This window comes from Colletotrichum godetiae (assembly GCF_030913485.1).
Source record: "Colletotrichum godetiae strain CBS 193.32 chromosome Unknown BDP55scaffold_101, whole genome shotgun sequence".
Classification (NCBI taxonomy): Eukaryota; Fungi; Ascomycota; class Sordariomycetes; order Glomerellales; family Glomerellaceae; genus Colletotrichum; species Colletotrichum godetiae.
In genome coordinates this window covers 1-25,092 of record NW_026851349.1, presented here as the reverse complement: position 1 = coordinate 25,092, position 25,092 = coordinate 1, and the positions used below count along the sequence as shown (strand labels likewise).

Genomic DNA, 25,092 nt, shown 5'->3' with positions numbered 1-25,092 from the left:
CCAGATATTGGAGAAAAGTAGGTATGTAGGGTTTGGGAGAGCTCTCACTTGTCGCGCGGTCGGGTGTTGCAGGCAAAACAAAAGGCGATGGAATGCGAGGCGGCGGCCGACGGTTACGAGACAAGCTTCGGACAGGGGGGGCTCAGACGGGGGGGCCGCTACCTTGGTACTGCATGCAATGTGCTGCAGTTGCCAACTACGTTAACTGAGTGACACCGCACGGCCAATCCTCTATTGTTCTGGGGTACCTTAGTGACCCATTGTCTTCTTAAGCTACCTTACATTCCATTACTCAAGTCCCTTCATTTTCAGATTTCTTTCGTACTTTCAGAGCTCAACATGAAAATCCAAGCCTCCCTATCTTATGAGGCATATCAAGTACGAAAGCCGAAGAACGTGGGAGCTGGCGCATTTGTCGTATCTCCTTCGCAACTTTCAAGTCCTTAGCGGTCCTGACCCAGTAAAGCGCAGCTTCAACCCGGCTTAGCTCCAGGTAGTCTGGTGGTCCCAGTGGGTGTCTGGCTCCAGTTTCCGCTGGTATCCAGAGCTAGCCGCAGGGGGGCCATGGGGGATCCATTGGCCAATTGCGAACGACAGATGCGCACGTGCGCCAGACGTCACATAGCTGTTGCTGCGGGAGGGCTCGACCTGGAGGATTTTTTTTTTTCGGCGATGGCGGGGTCGGCGGGGGATGCATGCCGGCCGGGCACGGCAGACAAGACTATTCTACCTTACGGATAGACATCCGGCCGATATCGAATCCTACCACCACCACGGACCTAGGCACCCCTACAACCTCCGGCACACCGATCGGAGCAAAGCCGCCTCCAACCCCAAATCCCTTTCTCCCGGTCGAGATCCCCCTCCTTGGACGAACGAAGCTCCCAACCCTTTCTCGACTACCCCTCTAAACCACACACAACTATGGCGACACCGATCGACGACTCGATGCAGTCCCGCATCACAACAGACTGCCCCGACGCAACCCGCGAAATACTCCTCCACGCCTGGAGCCACGACGCCTCCGCCCTCAAGAAACTTCTCCAGGAACCAGGCCAAGCGAGCTGCCAGGACCCCACGACCGGCGAGACGCCCCTCCATGCCGCCATCCGCGCCTGCGGACCTGCCGACAATGAGACCAAGAACGGTGTCAACGGCGACGAAGAAGAAGATGGCCAAGTGGAAGAAGCAAAGGAAACAGTCCACGAGCTCTTCCTCTCCGGCGCAATCTGGAACGACGTCGACAACAACAACGAAACACCAGGCTGCCTCGCCCTCCGTCTCGGCCAAAAGAGCCTCTACAAGCTCTGCGTCGAGGCCGGCGTGCGCGCCGAGATGCTGTTTGGGTTGTTGGACGGGTACGAGGCGCTTTCTTCAGGGGGCTCGGAGATGGACGAGGATGAGGTTGAGGTCGTCGAGGGGACCGCAGACGCCAACGACGTCGTTATTGAAGACGTCCAAGATACGGAAGAAGCTCCAGAGCTCGTCGAAGCACCGTCACAAGCAGCCGCCGAGGAACAAGAACAACCCAAAAAGTTTCAACCACCCGCCGTCCAAGACCCCTCCCTCAACTCGGAAGAGTACCTCGCCTCGAACCTGACCTACTCCTCCGGCAAACTCGTCGACGAGGCCGGCAACGGCGTCATGATGGCCTGGGAGACGGAAATCATGCGCAAGAGCGTCGACGCCCTCATCCCACCACCCACCACCGAGGACGCCTCCGACGCGGACGCCTCCACCACATCAGGCAAACGTATCCTCAACATCGGCTTCGGAATGGGCATAATCGACTCCATGTTCCGCTCCACCTCCCCGGCACGCCACCACATCATCGAAGCCCACCCCGAAGTCCTCGCCGAAATCGACAACACCACCACCACCACCAACCCAGACTCCATCCCCTCCACCTTTGGCGCAGCATGGGAAGCCTCAAGCCCCCAAGAAGGAGCCTACAAGATCCACCGCGGCAAGTGGCAGGACGTCATCCCTCAACTCCTCGAGGCCGGCGAGGTCTACGACGCAATCTACTTTGACACCTTTGGCGAAGACTACGGCCAGCTTAAAACCTTTTTCACCGAGTTCATCCCAGGCCTCTTGGACTTTGAAGGCCGCTTCAGCTTCTTCAACGGTCTGGGCGCCGACAGGAGGATATGCTACGATGTCTACACAAAGGTCGTCGAGATGCACATGGCCGACGCCGGTCTGGACGTCGAGTGGGAGGAGATGGACGTGGACATGAAGGGGTTGGAGAAAGCTGGTGCCGGCGAGTGGGAGGGTGTCGTGCGCCGGTACTGGACTTTGGATAGTGAGTTTTTCTTCTGCCTTTGCTGATACATCAACGAGACTAACCGGATGACAGAGTACCGCTTGCCCACATGCACGTTCATGGGCTAAAATAAGTAAAAACTGGGGGTAGGAATACTGCTTGTATGAGCTATCTAGTAGGTCCGGTGGACATAACCGTAGAACCAATGCAGATAAAACTTCCTGTCAACAAAACCCCTCATCTAGCAAGACTTCGCTTTTGTTTAATCTCATTCCTCCTCAAACCATCCTCGCGATTCACACCCCACCTTGAGAGGACTATGACGTGAAGTTCTCGGGGTGGAGAATGCCAGCCATGTTGCCGTTCTGGACTCTCTTAAGGGTCAAGGCAGCAATCAGGGCTGCGCCGACACCACTCCCGTCCTCTGCTGCAAGAATCTCGACGGGATCTTCCTCCTTAGGGTTGGTCTTAGCAGGCCAGTCAAGGATCTCGCGCAGAGCCTGGGCGCCACGGGCCTTGAAGTGGGGGTACTTGTTAAACACCGAGCCGTCAGCACCAACGTGGCAGTTGTCATAGCCCTTCTTCATGCAGATGGCAGCAACACCGCAGGCCGAGAGGCGGGCGGCGCGGGTGCCAATGAGCTCGGCAAGGCGACGAACCAGCTCCAACTCGGATCTGGTGGCCTTGAGGTTTAGCTTGGAGAGGAAGAGATCGCTAGTCTCCTGCAGGTTCTCGAAGGGGTCGCTGTATCGGGTTAGCATGCTGGTCAAGGATTGAGGGATCAAGGCAAACTTACTCCTCAATGGCGGACAGGAACGAGGAATCCAAGGTGTAAGCCTTACGGAGCTTGGCAATGTCCTGGTTCTCGAAGATGTGCACAGACTTGTTGTCATGGAGGTCAACGAGGACCAAGCGGAAGATCTCGCCCAAGTAGAGACCGGCAATCATCTTCTCAAAGGCCTGCTGGCCGGGGCGAGGAGAGTCCTTGTCAATGATGATGTCGTAGGGGGTACGAGGCAAGACCTTGTGCTCGTTGTCGAAAGCACCCCACTCGCAGTTGATGGCCATGGGGGTGTTGGGAGGCAAGTTCATGTGAGCAAGCTTGGGGATAGAGCCGCAGTCCTCCATATAAGCAGCGTTGCAGCCAGTGCCAAAGATACAGCCAATCTTCATCTTAGTGTCGGTGTAGGCAGAGGCAATCAGGGTGCCAGTGGTATCGTTGATCAGGGCAGACAGCTTAATAGGGACATTCTGGGAGAGAGTTAGTTACTAGCGCTTCATCTTTGCTCCAGGGATCTCATACCTTGGCCGCCAAGGCAGCCTCAAGGAAGGGGACAACGTTGTGACCCTCAACTCCGGCAATATCGAAACCCTTGGTCCAGCGCTGGAGGATGCCCTCATCAATGTAGTTCTGGGTGGCAGGATAGGAGAAGGTGAAACCAAGAGGAATCTTCTGAGATTGAGGGTGGTCGGGGTGATGAGTCTGGATGAACTGAGCCAGGCAGTCGGCAATGTACTCCCACAGCTCCTCTGACTGGCCAGTCTTGAGCTCCTCGGGCATGCGGTACTTGGACTGAATGATATCGAACTCGGACTTCTGATCCGTCAAAGTGATCTCACAGACACGGAGGTTGGTTCCGCCCATGTCGAGGGCAAGGTAAGTGCCAGTCTCGTAGCCATCGGGGAAGGACATAACCCAGGTTGGGTTCATGGGCTGTAAACATGATTAGAAGGGTACTCCAAAGGCCAGCAACTATTCAAATTTCAACTTACGATACTACCGCCCTCGACACTCAGACCTTTGCTTCAAGTCAGCTTCATGAGAAAATGCGCCTCTCGCACGGGTGTCAACTCACCCTTGTCCAGCTCTGTGATGAAGTGCGCGCTGATCTGCTTGAGCTTCTCAGTGGGAACAGTGAACTGCTCCTCGAGCTTCTTGACCTCGGCCAGAAGATCCTTAGGCACATCGGCCATGGAACCTAAATTTTCACACATGGTTAGCGAACATTGATCGTATTGAATCTGTAGATGTGAGTTCTTGCTTTGACGTGACGGGACAAAGATATCGGTGTGGTGGTAGGATCTATCCCTTGTAGCGGGAGCAATCGCTCTGTCCACCATTGTGACGGTTGTGAGAAGTTGGCTGTAAGATTTTTGGTGTCTTGCCACACTCGAGCGTGACAACGTTGGTGGAGGGGTATCACAAAACGATTGTGTTCAGGGAAACAAGATCCAGGATCGAAGCTCTCGGTACAAAGGGCAAATAATGACAAGCAAGCAATGTAGCGGTCAACACAAGAGGTTGGAGGGTAGACAAGCAGCGCTTGCCAGCTTGTTTATACCAGAAAGCTGCAGTAATCGGAGAAAGAAAGCTGGGGGATCAAGGTGGGGGAATGTCTGGCAAAGTGAGACAGTGTCTTCCACCTCAACGCTGGATGGCTTGAGCTTTTCCCAAGAGAGTTGCTTTTGCTTGACAAGCTAGGCACCCCTCTGGCTTGGGGAAGCTCCGGCCACCAGGGAAGAGCTGCATGGCGGTCCAGCCTTGTGGCGCGTCATCTCCGAATGGCAATTAGCCGTCCCAGCCGTAGGTGGGAGTTAGGATTGGACGGTGGTAGTTGTGATGGTGCGAGCGGGAAGAAAGTTTGGAGGGTGAGGCGTTGAGGATGACTTGGAGGGTGGGACGACACCAGCGGCATGGCGTACAGGGAGCAGTAGCTTGAAGACCACATCATCTTGAGAGCTGTCTCTGTCTCAACGTGAGGCGGTACACCGTGTCCATCTCACAAGACCATCACGTCGCCCTTGGATATTTCCAGGACTCCAAAGGTAGGGAGAAGGAGTGAAGGGAAGGGGAAAATCATTCGTGGCTGCAAAACTTACCCTTCCTACTGGGCGGAACCTTGGGACCAAGACCAACCATTTTGACCGAAGCTCTGACGGATGGCGGGGTAAAAGTTGATGAGGGGTAGCGATTGAGCTATAGGTGATGATGGGTGCAGCAAAATAAAAGCTGTCGGATGCTGCGTAGGTATGTATGCCAAAAAACACACGATAAGTTTGTTTGGTGTTGTGTACGTTGCTAGGTGGGCGGCGGGCGGTCAATTCGAGGTGCGTCGGGTGAGGGAAGTGACGTTGAGGGAAAAGGTGAATGGGCGTGGATCATCTGACCGAGAGGGAAGGAGGTGAGGTGGGAGGTCAACCCAAGGTGGACTCCTCTGGAGATCACTCACTCAGCACAACTGCACGCTGCTGCACTACCTTACGGTTACCTTGCCTTACCTTACGTTGTGGCCCCTTCCTCGACTCGCTCGACTCGTCGAGTCCCCGAAGCCGCTGAGGCACATCTCCGATGGGGCATCCAATCCATGGATGTGTCTATGTACCTATTTACTGGTACCAAGGCATATTGGTAGGTATGAGCCTTAGGTACCAGGGCAGCTCAAACTCCAAAACTGCACACTAATTTTCTTGGTACCTTTTTCTCAGTCGTCCCACTGGTCGCGGATCAGAGCCGCCAACCCGCGTCTCGCTCGTCCAAAGGTTACCACGAGATTTGCAGCGGCCTTACCGTAGCTGGGATGGCCTAGATGGCGGCCAGCGGTGGACCCCTAGGGTTGACCTGAACTGACCTTAGCTGTCCACCAGCCTAACTCCGATAAGATATCTCACGTTTAGGAGATGCTGGACGAACGTGATAGTAGAGATTTCCACACACCACATCTTTACGAGCACCTAGAATAACGCCGGTATAGTCAGAATCCCGGGTGGAACGGGCTGGAAGCACCGGAAGCGCCGTTCTCCAGCATCCCCAAAGCCCGGAGGTTGCGTTGCGTGACGTCTTGTTGAGGAACAAATCGCAGTTCAGGAAAAGAAAGTCGATAGCTGCGAAACCCCACCATATACAGATAGGCAGTCATCATTGGTGGATATCATCCAGATGACCCCACATGCCAAAGTATCCACGTCCCTAAGCGAGAAGACAAAACGTGGGCTAAGCGCGTGGCTGAAGCTGTCCCGCAGTGGCACCTTCCACGGTTAAACTGTGGCTTGACCTCACCAAGGTCACGCTAGTGCCGCGGGCCCAGCTCGGACTAATCCAGCCCCGACCCGGTCGCTCCCAGTGAGGTGGAGCTCTACATGGCCCGTGCACGTCGTTAAGCAACGTATCCGTAAGCTTTTTGGCTGGGGGTAGCTGTCTCAGGAGCCAGATCATCAATTCGGGCCATGGAGTGAAAGTCCCCAATTGCGTCTCAACAACCGCTTTTCTCCATTCTTGATTCTCAATTGCCGGGAGAGCTCTGTCGATGAGCAATTTCCCCCTCCAACCCACATCATGAGAGCCTTCGCCATTGCCGCCGGGCTACTGAGCCTGCTCTCCCCGATTGTCGCAAGCTCCGACTCGACTGCAGCTGACAAGGTGTCAAAGGTCAACCTGCCCGCCAACTTCAAGCCGCCCCAGGTCTTCAAGAACGCCAACCTTGTCCACATTGTCTCCCTCGAGAAGAACTACGTCAAGGAGTCAATCAATGTTTTGATTGAGAATATTGACAAGCAGCCCCAAGATGCATACTACCTGCCCTTCACCCCCGAGCAGATGTCGCGCATTGGAGGCTTCGAGGCCAAGGACAGGAAGAACCCCGAAGCTGGCCCGTTCGCCGTTGATGCGGTCGAATACGATCCCCTGAGGTAGGTTTGGCTCTTGAACATAAGCCATGATGTACATGACAAAATTGACTGGAGCAACAGCGAGATTCAGTACTACAAGATCCAGCTCCCTACGCCCTTGAAGGCTGGTGGCCAGCAGACGCTGAGCATCTCCTACTACCTCCTCCAGGCCTACAAGCCCCTGCCGGCCTCGATCGCCCAAGAGGAGCAGCAATACCTCACCTACGACTTCTCCATATACGCGCCCTCGGCCTACGTCACATCGAAGCAGAAGACCGAGCTCAAGTCCCACTCGTCCAACATCCCCGACTACACCAAGCTGCCCGGAAGCGGCGACATCAAGGAGTTCCCTCAGAAGCAAGGTGCTAAGCTCACATATGGTCCCTTCGAGGAGAAGCCCGCTGGTGCTGTCTCCCCCGCCCAGGTGCGCTTCGAGTTCACCAAGCCCGTCACCCACGTCGCCCAGCTCGACCGTGACGTCGAGGTCAGCCACTGGGGAGGAAATGTGGCTTTCGAGGAGAGATACGAGCTCTACCACCGCGGCGCCAACCTGTCAAAGCTCTTCAACCGTGTCAAGTGGGCGCAGGCGGCGTACTACAACCCCAACACGTACGCTCTCAAGGAGATGAAGTTCCCCCTCAAGGTTGGAAGTGCGGACCCGTACTTTGTCGATGCTATTGGCAACGTTTCTACATCGAGATTCCGCAGCAACAAGCGCGAGGCGCTCCTGGAGATCAAGCCTCGGTACCCCATCTTTGGCGGCTGGAAGTACCCCTTCACCATCGGCTGGAACTCGGACGCCAAGAACTTTGTCCGCACCGTCGAGGCTGGCAAGTACGTTGTCAACGTTCCCTTCCTCGAGGGTCCTAAGCAGCCCGAGGGTGTTGAGTACGCAAAGGTCAACCTGCAGATTCTGCTGCCGGAGGGAGCAACGTAAGTGGAAATCGTGAGACTCTTGTGGTCAGGTTCTAACAAGGATATTACAGGAACGTGAAGTTCTACACCAGCATCCCCCAGTCCGCCATTGTCGACTCTGCTGTCAGTGTTCACAAGACCTACCTCGACACCGTTGGACGCACCTCGGTCACCATCAAGGCCAACAACCTCGTTGACGAGTTCCGGGACCGAGAGGTGATTGTCTCCTACGAGTACTCGGTGTCATCCGCCCTGCGGAAGCCCCTTGTCATCTTCGCCAGCACCGTTTCCTTGTTCGTCGCCGCATGGCTCATTGGAGGACTGAACCCCAAGATTTCGACTACGGCGTAGATGGCAAACAATACCTCTCTTTAGACATTGGAGGTGGGAAAATATGGGAATTGAGTGAGCTTTTCATAGCATTGTACATGTAACATCAGATGGGCATTTCAAAAAAGCAGAACGCGGAATGAAACGGCTTTAGAGAATCACGAATTGGACTGACGAATTGGTCCACCTATGAACATAACTTCTCCACGTGAACTCGTCTTCTTCCGACTTTTGTCATCATACTGCAGGGTCATAGATGCTAAAGTTAGCACGTCCATCAATTAGTGTACCTGTGCTACTTGAGCGAAGCCTTCGAGAAGAGCATCCCTGCTGTCAAAAGACGAGACCGGTCCCCGGGAAGGGGATGCAGGCTGACGTCGAGGGCTGACTAGAGGTGCGGGCAGGGCAGTACGGTGAGGAGGAGGTCCAGAGAGTGTGTGTGTGTGTGTGGGTGGAGTGGGCCGGATGGCAAGATCTGATCTCAACGCGATTAACTGCCGTCCAGTCTTCTTACGAGCGACAACAGCACTAAGAGGTCATGGTAGCCTGTAGGAAGTTGTAGTGTAAGGCACCTATGTGAAGTTAAGCCCGCGGGTCCGAGATCGTCGGTCGCCGGGTAAGCTTGTTTGACAGGATTCTGAAGCCTGTCTTGCCCAAGGTATTTTTATTTTCCGTGGCGGACGGGCTCTTTTGCTAGTGTTTTTTCCTTGCTTTCTTTGCAGGAACGGGTTGGCGTTTTGACTGTAACGGTAACGGTCAATGATACCGTAATACCGTATTTTCGACGAGTGTTCCCGGATTCAAGAGCCGGGTTTTGGGCAGAGGGAAAGGGAAAGCAATAGTTGACAGGAATTGCAAAAAGGGTTTTCTTCCAATTTGAGGCCCTACAACGAAGTTCTGTGATTCAAACAGGCCGCAACTCTAAAAAAAAAAAAAAAAAAAAAAAAGGTGAGGGAAAGTCTGGAACCCTTCACCCTGTACTCTTTCGAAAGAACCAACTTTCCCTCTCTAGCTAGAATCCGTCCGCCCTATCTTTTTTTTTTTCGATGAATTGTAGTGTGTCGGTAACCGTAGGCACGCAAAGACCAAAAAAGTAGGTTGGTTAGTTTAGGGGACCCATTTGCCATCTCACGCGGATCAAACTGCGAGGTGGGGAGACCCTGGCTTCTGGGAATCGGTTGACGCAGCCTGCGCAGGCGGTCTAGACACGCCCCCAAGAAATTGTCACGTCCGTCATATCTGCTTGTTCTCGAACAAGGATGGCAGATCCAAGCTCCCCAACTGTCTGTTCGTAATTTGTCCCCCGGCGCTCCGCCTGCGGATTGGGAGCAAGGATCGGAACCAGGGCAGCTGCGCCCAGTGCTTCACGAACATGGCCTGGAAAAGCCTGGAAGGGAAAGCAACTGTATGGCGTATCGACGACACTGCCCACCAGCCAGCAAGTGAGCAGAACCGCATCAGAAAAAAGGCCAAGCCGCTTTCTTCTTACACCATGAATCCCTCCCTCCCCCCACTGTCAGCCAACCAACCAGCACTCTTGCTAACCAGGGTTTCGGTGAGGGCCGCCGCGGTCCCCGTCTGAAAGGGCACCTAATAGGTGATGGTGGGATGGTTGGGAGGGTAGAAGGGATGGATGACTGACCGCATAATCCTTGGAAAGCTCGAGTACCTACGGATACTGTTCAGTCTCTTTTCTCCCCCTCCCCCCTGACTATTGTTACTTTACCTTGCTTTAGTAAACACACTTGCTTAGAAGAGAGGTCCAAGCCTGACATCTGGTCTCTGGTGAAGGGTTGAACAAGAATGGGAAATCATAAAAGGCAGCCTGTCCGCCCACCACCCATCATCACGCTTCCAGTCCGGCGCATGCATAGCCTTAGCACTTCAGCAAATAGAACCTTCTTTGGGATCTTCTACCTTATATCACTATTGTCCAGCTTTTTCAATATTTGATTAGCTGCAGACGACCTAATATTAACACAACCTCGCCTATTTACAAACAAGCAAACGCTCCTCTACAACAAGCTCCGGTGCAACCCCAAAATTCACGATCTACAAACCGACACCACCGATCTTTACAACTCATCCATCATTCAAAATGTGCTTCGGAGCGGGAGGCAAGAAGTACTACTACCAAGAGGAGATCGTACCGACCCGGTACCATCATCACCACCACGGCCATCACCACCACGGTCACCACCACCACCATGGACACTCTCCACGCGCGAGCTACACGAGCGTGAGGAGGTCGTACGTCGCCAGCAGCCCGCGGGTTAGCTACGTCGAGCCCGTCGTCTACGAGAGGACCAGCCGCACCTACCGATGAGTCCAAGTCGGCACATTGTCATGGGCTCCAGAAGCTGCTTTAAAGATCCTGAGCATGTGGGAGCGGCGCGAAGCGGGGAGTTTAGACGAGGGAACGGCCCATGGACGTTTCAGAGGGTGGGGGAGAAGAACGGGCAGTTTTTCAAATGGGTCGGAGGAAGGAAAAAGGTTTTTTTATATGAGCCTGTGGAAGAACCATGGCGATCAGCGACAGCGAATATTGGCGGCCCTGGTGTGTTTTTCTTAGTTGGAGAGGGACTGTCCAAAGTGGCTTTGGACGAAGCGCTCCGTGAGATCACAGGAGCAGCCTATCCTCGACTTCGAGGGGTCTGGAGTTTTGTATGATTAATGGTGGTTTTTTTGGGGGGGGGTTTTTTTTTTTGGATTGGATTGGGCGGTAATGATTGCTACGAAAGTTTACAAGTTATACATGACACCGGCTTGTTTGACAAGCTTTTTTACGCAATGAAGGTTCCTCTGCTCTCAACTATGGATGATTCCTCTCCATATCATTTAACGAATGAAGGGTTGCGCATGACAAACTCATCCCGCCTTCATTGTCTGTGAGCCTCACGCATTACACAGCCGTGCGCAACAAAACACGGGATGAGCACTTGGAAGTTGCCCGAGTTGATGGCATTTGATTCATCAGCCTTATGGGCTGAATAATTGTGTCTGTAAAGTGCGTGAACACCTGGTGACAGACGTCCTCCCTTGAAATTGTTACACGATGATGTGATTCGGGGGGCAGTCAGTTGGAGGTAGGGAGGGGCAGGTTCTGGCAGGGAGTGGGCGGGAGGGGGGGCCATTTTCCCGAGATGTCGCTTAGGGTCCCCGGACGGGTAATGACATCATTGGCGTGGCCCCTCCAACCACCCTTCGTCATCCTTCGCATCATCATCACCACACCTTCAGCTTGTCGTTGACTTTACTACCTACAGGAGTACCGGTAGACAGGTGAGCTAGCCGCACAAACCGCCCACCCAGCCCGAATCACTCGGCGTGCTTCATAGCTATCTCCTAAAATGACTTCTTTCCTCCCATCACGGGATAGGTACTTGAGTTATCGTCGACGGCAGTCACACAATCTAGCCTCCCCACGCCCAGAATGGTGGGAAGCTGTCGTGGCCTGCTTCGCTCTCCCCGGCCCGAAGAAGACTAGAGCTTCGAGCTATCAGAGCTATTCGAGTTGTTGCCAACGTACTTTCCCTCTCTTGAGTTTAGTTTCCCTCTTGTGATGTGGAATGCCACCTGCCAGCAAGCCCAAACTATGACATGAGTGTCTCACTCGGTCCTTTCCTCCATCCCGACTGTGCCGTCGAAAAGGGTTTCCTCCCCCCCATCCTTTCCCCCCAAGGACCCCTTCTTAAAGTCAACGCAAGACCCTTGTCGCATCGCGGCTGTCGCATCTTACACTGCAACTTTCCTCTTGTCGAACAACAACTTCTCTGCGCCCCGCCCCAATTGTTTGACCAAAAAGGCGCACCTGAATCTTGGCTTCGACGATCCGTAGATACCCAGACCCAGCTTCTTAGTCGTACACATAACACCCTACCGGGACCAGGTTTCTTCCTTCCCACGCCCACCGCATCCTAGTTGCTCTTCCCTCAAGCTTCACGACATTGTCAGAAGGTGCAACTAGGGAATAGAGGTAGTCTACTCTGAAATTCAAACAACCGCAATCATGTAAGTGAGATCAGCTTCATACAACACAACACCATCCATCACCACATTAGCCAAGATGCGACGCTGGTTCTCCCCCCATACCAGCGAGGACTGCTACGCCATTGCTATTAGCACGAAGCCCATAAGCCTTTCCGCCTCAGTGGTCGCCATCACACCTCCTTCTACGTCTGCCAATATACACACCCATCAACTCGAATCAGTTGACTAACACACCCACAGGAACCGGTCACTCTCCATCAGATCTAACCACCGCCGCAACGGCTCCCAGAACAACGGCGCTTCCAAGCGCGCTGGATTCTCCTTCAACTCCCTCCGCGGCAATGTCCAGCCCGAGCTCTCCCGCAAGCTCTACAAGATTATCAAGAGCGAAAACAACCTTATCAACGCCCATGAGACCGCCGGCCGCGAGCGCACCTCCATTGCCACTCAGCTTTCCGAGTGGGGCGAGCAGACCAACGACGCCGCTGTCTCGGACGTCTCGGACAAGGTTGGCGTCATCCTCAGCGAGCTCGGCGAGCAGGAGGAGCAGTATGCTCACTCTCTGGACGATGCCCGGGGCGTTTTGAAGCACATTCGCAACACGGAGAAGAGCGTCCAGCCGAGTCGCGACGGCAAGGACAAGATTGCCGACGAGATTGCCAAGCTCAAGATGAAGGAGCCCCAGAGCGCGAGGCTCGTGGTTCTCGAGCAGGAGCTTGTCCGCGCTGAGGCAGAGAACTTGGTTGCCGAAGCCCAACTGACGAATGTCGTACGTAGCCAACCTCTCCAATCTTATACTAATCATTCGCTAACAAGAAACACAGACTCGTCAGAAGCTCAAGGAAGCGTACGAAGCCGAGTTCGCTGCTACTATTGAGCGGGCCGAGAAGCAAATCATCCTTGCCAAGCACGGCCGACGGCTTCTTCACCTTCTCGATGACACCCCTGTCGTACCTGGCGACATGCGTCCCACATATCACCACGCTCAACAGGCGCGACAGATCCTCAACGACGCCGAGGACGACCTGCGTGACTGGCGCCCGGAGCAGGATGACTTTAACGGCGCACCCTCTGACTCTATGACCAACACTAGGGGTACCCAAGATGCAGTACACGACGAGGACGCTCAGATCGTAGCTGGATCGGTTCCTGGACACCAGGCAGTTTCGGAGAAGGATACCGATAGCATTGTGAGCAACGGAACCAGACAGACCGAGTCTGTCGCTGCTCACTAAAGCGGTATCGGGATGTGTTGTGCGATGCTTTCCACTTTGTATGAAGGATAAGGACGGACGGGCTGGGAGTTGGAGATGTTAATGCTTGTATGTTATACCATTCTTACGGCCGCGCTTTCGTGAAATACACGACAATTGAAAAAATCGTTTAGAGTATGTGTTTTGACCCAGCAAGATGGCAATCTGCAGAATGACCACGTTCTGGTTGTTTCCTCATCACCCCAGTTCATCTACATCATATCTTAACCGCAAGTTGGGAAGGGATTGTGCCAAGTATTATTCAGCAGCTCTCCAATGTTGGGGGAAACATGAATACCAAACTTCTATCGACTTGGTTGGCCGAAGGTATTAATGCTGTCAAATGACTGAGTTAAGGTAGCAAATTAGACATGTGAGGATGCAGGCAACAGCAGGCAGCCGACCCCGCTCTGTGCGACGCCAACACGGTTCCGTTGGAGAGGCGCGAGGTTTATAAGTGGCGTGTTTGGTTCTGTACGCCACCATTCGCACCATGTCTTTTTGAACATTCCCCTTACTTCCAAAAACCTATCCCTCGTTTGCTCAACTCACGGGGAAGGGAAAACCCCATTTTTATTTTTTTCGATTTGCCAAATTATGGATTCAACCGCCACGTCCACGACGATTGACGTCTCCGCATACGACCAACAGCTCCAATGCCCGCTGTTCGGGACCTTGCCGGGCGAGATCCGCAACGAGATCTTTGCGCTTGCGCTGGTGCAGTATGAAGAGGAGGGGGAATCGGCGTACGCGAAGGACTCGTACTGGTATCGGCCTGGTTTCACGGGTCCGAGGAAGAGTAGTAGTAGTTTGCTGAGGGCGTGTAAGTTGGCGTATGCGGAGGGGCAAAAGGTGTTTTTGAGGGAGTTGGAGTGGGCCTTTTGGTTTGGTATGTCTTTTTTTCTTCTTCTTTTTCCTGTTTTATATTTCTATACCCCCTTCCCCTTTCCTTCTTCTCTTGGGGCTCTACACGAATGGGAGCTCTTTTAGGAAGTGTCGGTGGCAGAGTTGGGAGGTTCGATCGTTATGAACTGACGGAAAACTAATTTGCTAATGTGAATCTCAGACCGCGGCCCAAAAGGAAGAACAAGAAACGCAGCCTGCACGGGATTCTTCTCCTCCCTGACGGAGCAGCAATCGCGCGACTTGACTAGAGTCCGCTTCTTTACGCAAATGTACTGGCTCGAGGGCGGGCGGAACTTGGCGACGCTCTTTGCGCAGCCTAGATTCGCACCCGAGGTGTTGACGATTACGGTGCGGTATTCGGATTGGTGGTACTGGGAGAGCGACGAGCCGTTGCGGATGTCGGAGGATTGGTTGCGGGGGTTTAGGGGGCCTAGGGGACTGAGGGAGTTGAGGGTTGAGTATGAGACGCTTGTGGGGAAGAGGGAGGAGATGATGGGGATTGTGGGGAGGAATAAGGGGTGGAAGTTGGTTGTTGGTGGTGGTGTTGGTGGTGGGAGAGAGGAGAGGAGGGAGAGGGAGAGGGAGGATGGAGAGGAAGAGGACGGAGAGAAGAAGGAAGAGGAAGAGGAAGAGGAAGAGGAAGGGTATCTGAGTGCCGAGGGGACGGAGCTGGTGGAGTGGACGTGGAAGGGGCCTAGTAAACTCGGTGGACAGGAGTGGGCTCATCACGGGGAGGGGGAGACGGTTGAGTATGTCGTTGTTATGGATACGTGGAGGTTTGTGGAGGGGAGGATGAGCGAGGAGGATCGGGCGAGGAGGGTGGAGAGCCAGCCTTTGTCTGATTCTTATGGGCATTTCTGGCATTTTGATGATTCGGATAGGAGCTCGGAGTCTTGGAGTGAGGACGAGGATGAGGAGGGTGATGATGAGGATGAGGAGGGTGGCGATGAGAATAGTGATGAGGACGGTGATCAGAATGGCGAGGATGAGAAAGGGTACGATCATGATGTGGTTGGAGCTGGAGAGGATGGCTCGCCGGTTGGAGGCTCTGAGTTGGATTTATCTGCCGGAACTGTTTTTCAAGATGTGTGGTCGAAGATGCAAGGATGATCGTATGGCAAACATACAAGCTCATGCATGGACATGATTTGATATTTCTTTTCTGGATGGGGCTTTACTATCTTGGACGATGGTGACTGTCGAAGATGTTGAATATGGAAAAGAGTTTGTGGGCTGGAATGGGCAATGCTACGACCAACCCTCAATTAAGTATCTTGTCCAACTGTCATTTACCTTGAGGGAAACGATCAGCTGTTCCCTAGGTAGTTTCTTGAATATACTCGAATCGTTTCAAGCAAAAGGCGAACTCAGGTGTGACTCCCATCTATTCAATCTTTGGGCTTTTCATCGCCCCTCAGTCTTTTGAACTACAAGAAGCATCTTAGCTCTCCATTATCCCTAACCTCAGAGACCACCATATATTCGCGTCAAGCAGGTGTGGTTTTAACATCCGCAAGGCTTCATCTCACTGAAGAAGCATCGTGTGCTGCTCAGTATGTTTGCCAGAGAGTTCATGGAGGCATGACACCTTGAGGCTGTAAAAATTAGCAAGAACACAGATCTCGTCTGCAACATATCAAGCTTTGACATGACTTGTATCTCACCCAGAAATGTAATTAGGCAATAGTCCGGGATTAAAGTGATGAGGGTTTCGGCGAGTATCGACCAGAATATAAAGTAACCAAAACATAAACAACATCGGCTCACCGTTTTAACACTACAATTTTAGCCCATCCGGAGGGGTAATAGCCAGAACCGTTTTCTTTTCTCTCTCTCCAAGTAGGAAAAGTAGAATAAAATTACGGTTCTCACATTGCGACTGGTACCGCTTTAATCATCTTTTTTTTCCCATTTTCTGGCAATTATTGAGTTAAATTACATGCCTGAGTAGAAGTAAGACTAATGAACGGAGATACATTTTACTACAAATAATAGAAGGAGACCAGAGTCCTGTTTCACCTCTAGTTGAAATCTTATGTAGAACATCATCACAATGCAACAAGGGAAATTCGACTCCGACCAATATTCCATCACTCTTCTCCGAGATACGGCGAAACCAACGGCATTCCGCTCTCAAGCAGGGCCTCAATGTACGCCGTAATAAGCGGATCCAGACCTTGTCGTGCAGCACGGACGAGCCACTCTTGCATATCAACCTCGTCGAACGCGCCGCCGTAGACGGTCTCCATGTGGGTACGGAATTGCGAGAAGGGAGTTTTGATACCGCCGGAGTGGTGGCGGAAGTGGATGGACGACGATGGTGGTGAGGCTTCTGCTACTGATGGAGAAGTACCTCGGGGCACGCTGGCCAACTCGACGGCGGCGGCGGCGATGCGGCCGACGACGTCGTCGAGGGGGGCAAAGTCTAGGAACCCTTTTGCGCGGCGGAGACGCGGGACGGTGCGCATGGCGAGGGAGTAGCGGAGGATGCCGTTCATTGCGTCCGAGTTGGGTGCTTGGGAGCTGACGAGGGTGCAGGATCTGTGTACTGCGATGTTGAGGCTGGGTGATATCTTGTTTGCGGTTTCGGTTCGGCTTTCGGCACCGTGATCACCATCACGATCCCGGAGGTGGTTGACCAGATTCTCCAAGAACACTTCCCCGGCCCACTTACTCGCCGTGTACCCGTCCGAGCCATCCACAGCCGGCGGCGGGAAATCGCGGAGGGAAGATGGAGGTCTGGGGGTTTCGGATGTACCTGCTAGGAGGAGGGTGCGTGGGCTGGAGAGGTAGAGGATTGGGATTGCTGTTTTGCAAAGTGATGACGAAGCGGAACCTGAAGTCAGGGATGATGCCAGAGACAGGGAGGCGAGAGAGTGTAAGGCCTCGAGGTTGGGACGGCGGAGGGTGGCGAAGCGGTTTAGGCAGTGGCCGTGAGCAGCTGTGTGGACGATGATGTGGACGGTCTGGGCGAGGTGGTTTCGTTCAGTGGGAGTTAGGCCTAGGTTCTTGGAAAGGAGGGTGCCTGTGTAGTAGGCCACCTCGGCGACGGAAGCAGAGGGAATCGAGGAACTGAGTTGGTGGTGGTGGTCGGAGGGGACGGCGATGCAATGGACTTTGCGGACGGATGGGTGGTGAAGGAGGGCTGTGAGGATGTGGCTTCCTGGGAAAGAGGATGCTCCTGTGAGGAGGACTTCGATACCGGCCTCTGTCTTGCCTCTCTTCGCAGCGTCGGCGACGGTCGTCATCTCAACCTTCTTAATCTCCTCCTGCAACCATTCTGGAACAGCCGTCTCGGCATCCCAGTCTATACGAGGATTCTCCTCCGCCGCCGCCGTAGAATCCTCAAAGACGGCTCGCGTCATGGCACGCAGCGTGGTGGCCTCGTACATGCGTTTCGTACTGATCTCCACGCCAGTCGTCTCCTTGATCGCCTTTTGGAGCTTCATCAGCAGCAGCGAGTTGCCGCCGCAGAGGAAGAAGTCGGACGAAGGGCCGATGCGCTTGGAGCCTAGGGAGGGGAGAACGCGTTCCCAGAGGAGACGGAGTTCTCCTTGGCGGACAGTGAGTTTCTCTCCTGCTTTATTGTGCCCAGGGGCTCCTTCCGTGTTTGTTGCGCTGGTGTCGGATCCGAGTATGTGATTGGGGGTTGACCCCTTTCTCTCCGGGAGAGGGAGACGGGCGATGGCTTTGCGGTCTAGTTTGCCGTTTGGCGTTGAGGGTAGCGTTTTGAGGATGTAGATTGCCGCGGGGATGAAGGCTTGTGATAATCTCACACGGGAGAGGATCGAGGAAGAGGAGGAAATGCTGCCGTCGTCTTGCCAGGTGGTAGGATCTACATCGTCGGCGAGCGTGGCGTGGGCGATGAGGATGTCATCTTCACCAATAGCACCAGCGCCAGCGCCATCCAGACGACGCCGAGATACCACGACAGACGCGATAACACCCGCAGAAGCCCGGAGGATGGCGGCCTCGATCTCCTGCAAATCAACCCTCTGCCCGCGCAGCTTGATCTGCGTGTCGCCGTCCAGTCGGCCGAGGCAGAGGAGCGTTCCGTCGGCAAGGAGGCGGCCTTTGTCACCGGTGCGATATACCGTGCCCTTCTTGTCCCCTAGGACATCCGTTAGAAAGCGGGTGCGAGTGAGGTCTGGTCTGTGGAGGTATCCCAGCGCCACGCCCGCGCCGCCGATGCAGATTTCGCCTGTTTGTCCCAGGGGTAGGGGCTGCGGGGCGGTAGTGAGGGTGAAGGGGTCGATGATGATGACGGTGTAGTTCGGGAGAGCTTTGCCTACGGCGTAGGGCCTCCATATGGCCGAGGGTGTGGAGGGGGATGCTAAGCAGGAGATCGATGATGTTTTGTCGTCGTTGCCGAGAGGGATGGGTTGAAAGGTTGCGGCTGCTGTGATCTCCGTCGGTCCGTAGCAGTTTGTCAGTCGCAGACCTGGGATCCCGAGACGACCGAGTTCGGTTATGAGACGGGGTGGGATCTGTTCACCGCCGGAAAAGGCCAGCCGCCAGGTGCTACTACCGTCTCCCTTTCCCGTGCTCGCCTCCGTGCTTGCTGAGAGGACGTCGGCGGCGGCATGAATCCAGGCGAGGTACTCGGTCGGCGTGGCGATGGTCATGGAAACGGCCTCGCGCCTCAGGAGGGCCGCAATGGCGACGGGGTCGCGGCGGATGTCGGTGGGGGCGATCACCAGACAAGCCCCGTTGGCGAGGGCGGAAAAGGTTTGGATTAGAGCCATGTCGAAACCGAGGGAGCTCTGTTGGAGGACGTGGTCGGTGTGGGCCAGGGAGAAGGTCTGCGTCTTGAGGGCGATGTGGTTTGCGAAGTTGAGTTGGGTCAGGTGGACGCCGTTAGGGGTGCCTGTTGAGCCGCTTGTGAAGAGGAGGAAGGCTGGATATATCTTGTTTGAATCATTCAGATCATCGTGAGTGTATGAGTCGTCTTGGGGATGGTCCACGTCTACCTGGAGGGCTCGTGGTTTCTCATGTTGCTCCCCCACGACGACGTCGTCTAGCAAGGCATTCAAACGCTGTTCCGTCGGTGTGTGGAAGAGCACGAGTGCAGGCTCGCATAGACGGAGCATATCTGCGTGGCGTGAGGCAGGCAAGCTAACGTCGAGGGGAACGTAGACGGCTCCGGCTTCGAGGACAGCCAGCATGGCGACGATACCATCGATCGACGGCTCACACAGCACGGCGACATGGCGTGCATGAACACCGGCCTCTTTCAGCCGATGTGTCAGGCGGCTCGTCTGCTCTGCCAGCTGAGAATACGATAGACTTGCCACGGCGTCAGTGACGGCTATACGACCAGGGTGTGAACGACACATATCCCGCACACGACGAGACAAACACAGAGACGACCCGGTATTAACCCAGTCAAACTTGGTCTCAGGACCTCGGCCAACCTCAAGCGCGCGAAGCACACGAGCATCTGAATCATCGTACAACGCCAAACGGTCCACAGAGACCTCCGGATCACGCGCCACAGCCTCCAGCAACCTCAGGTACACATCCATAAGAGACCGACACGCCTCAGGCCCGTATAACGTAGCAGAGCACCATATCTGCGCGAGACACCCGCCCCCGGGCATCTCAAAGAAGCCCAGGCTCACATCGTAAGGGTTCTCGGCCTCCTTGGCGCCGAGCCAGGATAGTTCCATGCGGGCGTCGTCGGAGCCGAGGGGTAAGTCCCAGATGTTGATGCCGCCGCCGCCGGCTGTGCGGTAGTTGATGGCGGCTTGGAATAGGGGGTGGGCTTCTGTTGCGCGCGGGGCGGAGGCGAGGGAGAGGATGCGGTCTAGGGGGAGTGTGCCGTGGGCGAAGACGGACATTGCCTTGCGGGAGGCGACGCGGGCTATGGAAGCGAAGTCGGGGCTGGTTTCGGTTGTACCGGCGGTCGCTGCCACAGTGGCGCGAAGGGGCAGCATGTTGACGAAGCATCCCAGCGTGTTGACGAAGCGCTCGTCGCGGCGGTTGGCGTCTACTACACCGATGCAGATGTCTTCTGTGCCGGTGAGGCGTGCGAGGAGGACTTGGAGGAGGGCGAGATGGACGTGGAATGGGCTGATGCGCAGGCGCTGGCTTAGAGATTTCACGGCTTCGAGTTGTGCTGGGTTGAGCTCTTGGTCTAGGTTATGAGCACCGATCTGCTGCTGTTGACGGACCAGAGACGATCTATCGAGGCCGCGGGCCATGGGTAAAAGGGGAAGCGTGTCAGGCAGTGAGGAGGCGAACTCGGCGCGCCAGAAGGCGAGGTCCTCGTCCAGCACGCCATTTTCTTCCTCACTGAGCTGATGGAGCGAGTAATCGACGTATGAGAGCCCGCGGCCGATGGGAGTGAGAGGTTGCATGCGGTATGCTCTGTCGACGTCACGCCAGAAGAGGGCTACGCTCCAGCCGTCCAGGGTGATGTGGTGGTATCCCAGCACGAGGTATCCGTACTCCTCTGTTTCATCATCCTCTTGTCGCAGTTGCCCATCTTTGATACTTAGCAGTGAAACCTCCATGGTCTCTCCTCGCTCGAGATCCCACGTACGCGTCTTGAAGCCCTCAAGTGTCTCCCGTAGTGCCGCATCGATGCCGTCCCGGTCTTCGTACTCGGTGTGCGTGAGGCGGACAGCCGACTCGGACGGCGCCGTGACTCCTTGCATCGGGTGGCCGTCCTCGAGGCGCGGATAATAGCACGTGCGGAGGCACTCGTGGTGGACCGCGACGAGCCGGAGGGCGTGACGGAGCCGGGCCGGATTCACGCAGCTGCGGCCTCGGAGCCGGTAGTAGAATGCGTTGTTGCAGGCGGCTGGGTTGTCCGAGTGCTTGTGAACGAACCAGAAGCGGGATTGGGCGGCGGACATGGGCGCTTCTCTGACGATGACGGGTTCCAGAAGGAGGCCGACGTTCTTTTTGAGGTCGGGTTTGTCCTTGAGTTGGTCCTGGTGCTCTCCTCCTCCTCCTCCTTCTTCTTCTTCGTCGTCTGTGGTGGCAGTTTTGGGGGTGTCTGAGCCGGATCCTGAGTTCTCGACTATGCTGCTGCTGCTACTACTACCATTCCCTGCGGAGGCCAAGTTGGAGTCAACAGAAACAGGGGTCACAACATCAGAGACTGGAGCTGCGCCGGGAATCTGCTTGACAACCTCGCTCGAGGCCTGGACAACTTTCTCAACCGCCTTGATTCCCTTTTTCTCCTCAATCTTGGGAGGAACCTCCTTGCGGTCCGCCAACATCTTCTTAGCCGCCTTCGCCGAGACCTCCAAGACAGTCTCGCCGCCCAGGATCTTGACGATCGGCACCTCTGTGTCAAGCTCCTTGAGGAACCACGTCCGGATCTCGACCGCCACCAGCGAGTCGATGCCCAGATCAACAATCGGCCGCTCGAGGCCGTTGCTCTCGTGTACCGCACCCTTGGGGAGCTGCAACATCGTCTCGAGCTTGGCTCCGAACGCCGCCGCCACTGCCGCTACGGCATCGTCCTCCGTCTCGGAGCGAGCAACTTGCTCACGTACGCCGGTGCCGCCGAAGCCGTGTTGATCCTTTTGCTGCTGCTGCGACTCAGCTGATAGTGTGCTGTACGGTTTTAAAGCCATGAGGCGGGGATCCAAAGTCCACACGGCCTTGTTCACCTGCCCAGCCTGCATGGGCGCAGTAGGCGGCGCAAGGCCCATGGTGATGTCGTACTCGAGTTCAGAGCCGGACCCGGGCGAGTAGTCGACTCGACTCGCGCGCACAGCCATCGCAAAGGCATCTTGCACATCCGTCTCGGATAATGGTGTAAGGCGAATGCTTCTAAAGTGATCGGCAAGCTGCTTCTCTTTGGCAAAGCGCGTGATGTACCCTGTGTCCGCCACCCACCCAATATGCACCACAGACGCAGCCAAACCTCTGGCGCGCCGGCCTGCGACAACGGCGTTCATAAAGAGGTTACCGGCGTGGTAATTCGCTTGGGCGACGTTGCCGATGGTACTCGCCGCCGACGACGTGACGATGAAGAAGTCCAGCTGTTCAGCACCCTTTCCGCCGTGGAATACGGCATCGAGGTTCTCTGTTCCAACAACCTTGGCCGCCAGCGTCTCGTTGAGCTGCTGCGGGGACATGTCGAGAAATACGGCGTCGTGGAGGACCATGGAGAGGTTACACACGCCTGCAATGGGCGGCATCGTCGAACGGATGGTTGCGACTGCTGTCTCGACTTCTGCGCGCTGCGTCACGTCCACGGCGAGGGTGTGGACTTTTGCCCCCGCGCGGAGGGCCTCAGCTTGGAGGTCTGCGTTGGGCTGGGCGCGGCGGGATGTAATGACGATGTGTTGGGCGCCGTGACGGATCATCCAACGCGTAAGGGAGAGGCCTAGGCCGCCGGAGCCGCCCATGATGAGGTAGGTTCGGTCTGGGCGGAGGAGGCCGTTTGGATGGATGTCGGTTTCAGGGGGTTGGATTGTTAAGGGGAGGGAATTTTGCTGGTACCAGGAGCAGAGGTACTGTTGGCGGGAGAGAGAGGCTGCGTTCAAACCCGCCAGGTCAGCTGCCATGATCGTTTTCGTCGTCTTGTCACAGCCGTCTCCTGTTGAGTTGGCAGTGACACCTGTAGACGCGAACAAGGCCTCGATGGTTTGCTTCTGGCTCTCGGCCGGGGTCTGCAATTTTCGTGGCAGGAATCTCTGCAGAAGTTCTCCGTCGAGTGCAAACGTCTGGCAGTTTGACGGCAGAGATTCCCTCAAATATCCCCAAGCTTGATGGTAAGCGTGCTCTGATGCCTCAGAGCAGTCTACGAAGAAGTCCACGCGGTTTGAGGGCAGACATTTCTTGGCCATACGTCGCGACGTATTTGTGTGGACTCGAATCCAACCTGAGGGAACCCTCTTCAGATTAGAATTGGAGGTGACGCAAAATACCTCGACACTGACACCCTGGAGCTCTGCCTTCAGCTCTTTCTCGAGCTTCTCAGCCATGTCATACTTCGGCTCGAAGAGTAGTAACCCGACGGTCAAACCGGCGTTGACTGCCACGCGGTGTATGAGGGCACGGCGAAGAAGAGCGTCAGCCATAGCTTTGATGGATGCTGGTGTGTAGGAGCAGCCGACCCGGATAATGTCCTTGGGCTGTAGTGACAACTTGGACACATTGGCAGAGCTGAGTGCCATGACCCAGTCCTCATTAAAACGCCCATGGACGATGAAGACCGAAGATTTCTCCTTGTGAGATGGAACATGCAGAGCATACTCAACGTCCATCTGCACAGCCCCCTGGCTGTGGTCAACGAACCGCCGCAGCTCCATCTTCCCATTAGCATTCGCAACAGCCTGAACCGCAACGTCAGTCACGTCAACAGTTTTGACAATGGGCCGGTTGCGCGCGGAAAACCGCTCGTTCAACGCCGTGGCAGGCATTACGCGCGGGATTCGAACCTCGCCGTCAACAAGGACCTCGCACTCGGGCTCAACGGACCACAACGGAAGCGGAGCCTTCCCCTCACTATCCCGGAGATCAGACATGTGCCGCAGCCGTAGGAGCGCCTCGACACAGCGCCGGGCGTCTACCGCGGGACCGGCACCAGCCTCGAGCCCGAGAACTTGCACGCTGAGGTGAGAAATCTCCTTGGGCACCACGCGCGTGATGCCGCGGATCATGCTCGCGCGGGGGGCTGCAGAGTTGCCAGATGGCGTCACCCAGAGCAAGTTCGCGGCGGAGAGGAAAAGATGCTGGAGGCGGCGCAGACGCGGTTCCGACATGGGCAGGCTCGCGAACAGGGGCTCATCAGCGTCATGCAGGCACAGAACGTCGGCTCGGTTGAGGCTGACGTCGTCAAGGTCAATGTCGTCAATGCTGGGAATTACACACAGACGAAGCTTCCATATCGACGGTAAAAGCTTGGTGATCTCGTCGACGACACGGGTAGTAACAAGCCGCTGTCCCCCGATAAGCAGCAGCGGCGACGACGGAGGCGCAGGCAAATCAATAGGCGCGACAAAGTCAAGCGGGCTGCGGAGGCGAAATACGTCCTCATCAATAGCCTGGCTGACGATGCACGACGTGACGTGGCGGCTCTCGTCGGGACTATCATGCAGCACCGTATCGGCGCCCGAGAATCCGGCCCGGCAGAGAAGACGGTGCCACTCGAGCGTCGGCACAGTGGGGCCGTAGCGGCGGGACGGCTCCGTGCTCTGCCACCAACCAGGCAACCCGCCAAAGAGGAAGCCGACCATGCTCTGCGTACCCGTGGTCTCAAGGAGGACGAGGTAGCCACCTGGGCGAAGTAAGCTGCTTGCGCGAGCGAGTGTATCTGCGAGGCTCCGCGTGGCGTGGAGAACATTGGCCGCGATGACGACGTCGTAGCTGTGCGGCGTGAACCCTTGTGCGGCAACATCCTGCTCGATATCGAGCGTGCGGTACGACACGCGGTCAAAGGCGGCAAATTTCTCCGCCGCAGCAGAGAAGAAGGCGGGTGAAACGTCAGTGAAGGTGTAGGAGTCGTACAGCTCGTCTACGGCGTGTAAAACGCTCCAGGTTGTCCCGCCTGTCCCAGCGCCGATCTCGAGCATATTGCAGCGCGGGAACTTGAAGGCGATTTGCTTCATGAGCTGACCAACGGCGCGGTTGGTCGCCACCGAGGTATTGTTGTGCATGTAGAACTGGTTCAAGAGGTCGTCTTGCTGCATTACTTGGAGCAGGAGATGGGACTCGCCTTGGACGACGCGGGCGAGCGCTCCGCCGACGGCGTGCATAAGACGAAACTCGACTGTGGTGCCGTGTTCGCGATCTAGTGCGGTG

At 55.6% G+C, this 25,092-nt stretch overlaps 8 protein-coding genes across 8 annotated transcripts; 4 read left to right on the top strand and 4 right to left on the bottom strand.

Annotated features, from left to right (window-relative positions):
- Positions 1-660: 660 nt before the first annotated feature.
- BDP55DRAFT_774171 (arginine N-methyltransferase 2) lies at positions 661-2,411 on the top strand. Its single transcript, XM_060581202.1, has 2 exons — positions 661-2,305; positions 2,360-2,411. The coding sequence occupies exons 1-2, from the start codon at positions 925-927 to the stop codon at positions 2,392-2,394; spliced, it is 1,416 nt and encodes a 471-aa protein (XP_060421938.1). The 5' UTR covers positions 661-924; the 3' UTR covers positions 2,395-2,411.
- Positions 2,412-5,592, bottom strand: BDP55DRAFT_686506 (hexokinase). Its single transcript, XM_060576517.1, has 6 exons — positions 5,147-5,592; positions 4,123-4,245; positions 4,040-4,065; positions 3,570-3,980; positions 3,063-3,517; positions 2,412-3,010 (listed from the first exon to the last, which is right to left on the bottom strand). The coding sequence occupies exons 1-6, from the start codon at positions 5,184-5,186 to the stop codon at positions 2,584-2,586; spliced, it is 1,482 nt and encodes a 493-aa protein (XP_060421937.1). The 5' UTR covers positions 5,187-5,592; the 3' UTR covers positions 2,412-2,583.
- A 1,007-nt stretch (positions 5,593-6,599) lies between these two features.
- BDP55DRAFT_567842 (ribophorin I) lies at positions 6,600-8,197 on the top strand (the record flags this gene model as incomplete). The annotated part of the gene is made up of 3 exons (XM_060570625.1): positions 6,600-6,952; positions 7,013-7,864; positions 7,918-8,197. The coding sequence occupies 3 exons, from the start codon at positions 6,600-6,602 to the stop codon at positions 8,195-8,197; spliced, it is 1,485 nt and encodes a 494-aa protein (XP_060421936.1).
- A 903-nt stretch (positions 8,198-9,100) lies between these two features.
- Positions 9,101-9,804, bottom strand: BDP55DRAFT_686503 (uncharacterized protein). The gene has a single exon (XM_060576516.1). It carries the CDS (start codon positions 9,632-9,634, stop codon positions 9,410-9,412), a length of 225 nt encoding a protein of 74 aa, XP_060421935.1. The 5' UTR covers positions 9,635-9,804; the 3' UTR covers positions 9,101-9,409.
- A 2,438-nt stretch (positions 9,805-12,242) lies between these two features.
- BDP55DRAFT_699151 (sphingolipid long chain base-responsive protein LSP1) lies at positions 12,243-13,401 on the top strand (the record flags this gene model as incomplete). The annotated part of the gene is made up of 3 exons (XM_060577863.1): positions 12,243-12,352; positions 12,428-12,935; positions 12,991-13,401. 3 exons carry the CDS (start codon positions 12,243-12,245, stop codon positions 13,399-13,401), a joined length of 1,029 nt encoding a protein of 342 aa, XP_060421934.1.
- Positions 13,402-13,910: 509 nt separating this feature from the next.
- On the top strand, positions 13,911-15,680 carry BDP55DRAFT_624116 (uncharacterized protein). The gene is made up of 3 exons (XM_060571399.1): positions 13,911-14,308; positions 14,486-14,860; positions 14,933-15,680. The coding sequence occupies exons 1-3, from the start codon at positions 14,017-14,019 to the stop codon at positions 15,433-15,435; spliced, it is 1,170 nt and encodes a 389-aa protein (XP_060421933.1). The 5' UTR covers positions 13,911-14,016; the 3' UTR covers positions 15,436-15,680.
- A 735-nt stretch (positions 15,681-16,415) lies between these two features.
- Positions 16,416-17,690, bottom strand: BDP55DRAFT_567837 (male sterility protein-domain-containing protein; the record flags this gene model as incomplete). The annotated part of the gene is made up of 2 exons (XM_060570623.1): positions 16,416-16,898; positions 16,965-17,690. 2 exons carry the CDS (start codon positions 17,688-17,690, stop codon positions 16,416-16,418), a joined length of 1,209 nt encoding a protein of 402 aa, XP_060421932.1.
- Positions 17,670-24,863, bottom strand: BDP55DRAFT_567859 (uncharacterized protein; the record flags this gene model as incomplete). Its single annotated transcript, XM_060570626.1, has 7 exons — positions 17,670-17,875; positions 18,005-18,202; positions 18,239-20,365; positions 20,495-20,692; positions 21,371-23,383; positions 23,486-24,060; positions 24,184-24,863. Coding segments are annotated over 7 exons (5,997 nt in total), but the record flags the coding sequence as incomplete, so codon positions are not given.
- Positions 24,864-25,092: the final 229 nt, after the last annotated feature.

What these genes read in the sequence shown, in the direction of transcription:
- BDP55DRAFT_774171 (XM_060581202.1), top strand. Translation starts at nt 925, where the DNA reads ATGGCGACACCGATCGACGACTCGATGCAGTCCCGCATCACAACAGAC. An exon ending in CCGGTACTGGACTTTGGATA is followed by an intron (nt 2,306 to 2,359) that starts GTGAGTTTTTCT and finishes ACCGGATGACAG; the next exon opens with AGTACCGCTTGCCCACATGC.
- BDP55DRAFT_686506 (XM_060576517.1), bottom strand. Translation starts at nt 5,186, where the DNA reads ATGGTTGGTCTTGGTCCCAAGGTTCCGCCCAGTAGGAAGG. An exon ending in GTGTCGAGGGCGGTAGTATC is followed by an intron (nt 3,981 to 4,039) that starts GTAAGTTGAAAT and finishes TCATGTTTACAG; the next exon opens with CCCATGAACCCAACCTGGGT. An exon ending in AGGCTGCCTTGGCGGCCAAG is followed by an intron (nt 3,518 to 3,569) that starts GTATGAGATCCC and finishes ACTCTCTCCCAG; the next exon opens with AATGTCCCTATTAAGCTGTC.
- BDP55DRAFT_686503 (XM_060576516.1), bottom strand. Translation starts at nt 9,634, where the DNA reads ATGCGGTTCTGCTCACTTGCTGGCTGGTGGGCAGTGTCGTCGATACGC.
- BDP55DRAFT_624116 (XM_060571399.1), top strand. Translation starts at nt 14,017, where the DNA reads ATGGATTCAACCGCCACGTCCACGACGATTGACGTCTCCGCATACGAC. An exon ending in GGAGTGGGCCTTTTGGTTTG is followed by an intron (nt 14,309 to 14,485) that starts GTATGTCTTTTT and finishes TGTGAATCTCAG; the next exon opens with ACCGCGGCCCAAAAGGAAGA. An exon ending in GGGGTGGAAGTTGGTTGTTG is followed by an intron (nt 14,861 to 14,932) that starts GTGGTGGTGTTG and finishes AAGAGGACGGAG; the next exon opens with AGAAGAAGGAAGAGGAAGAG.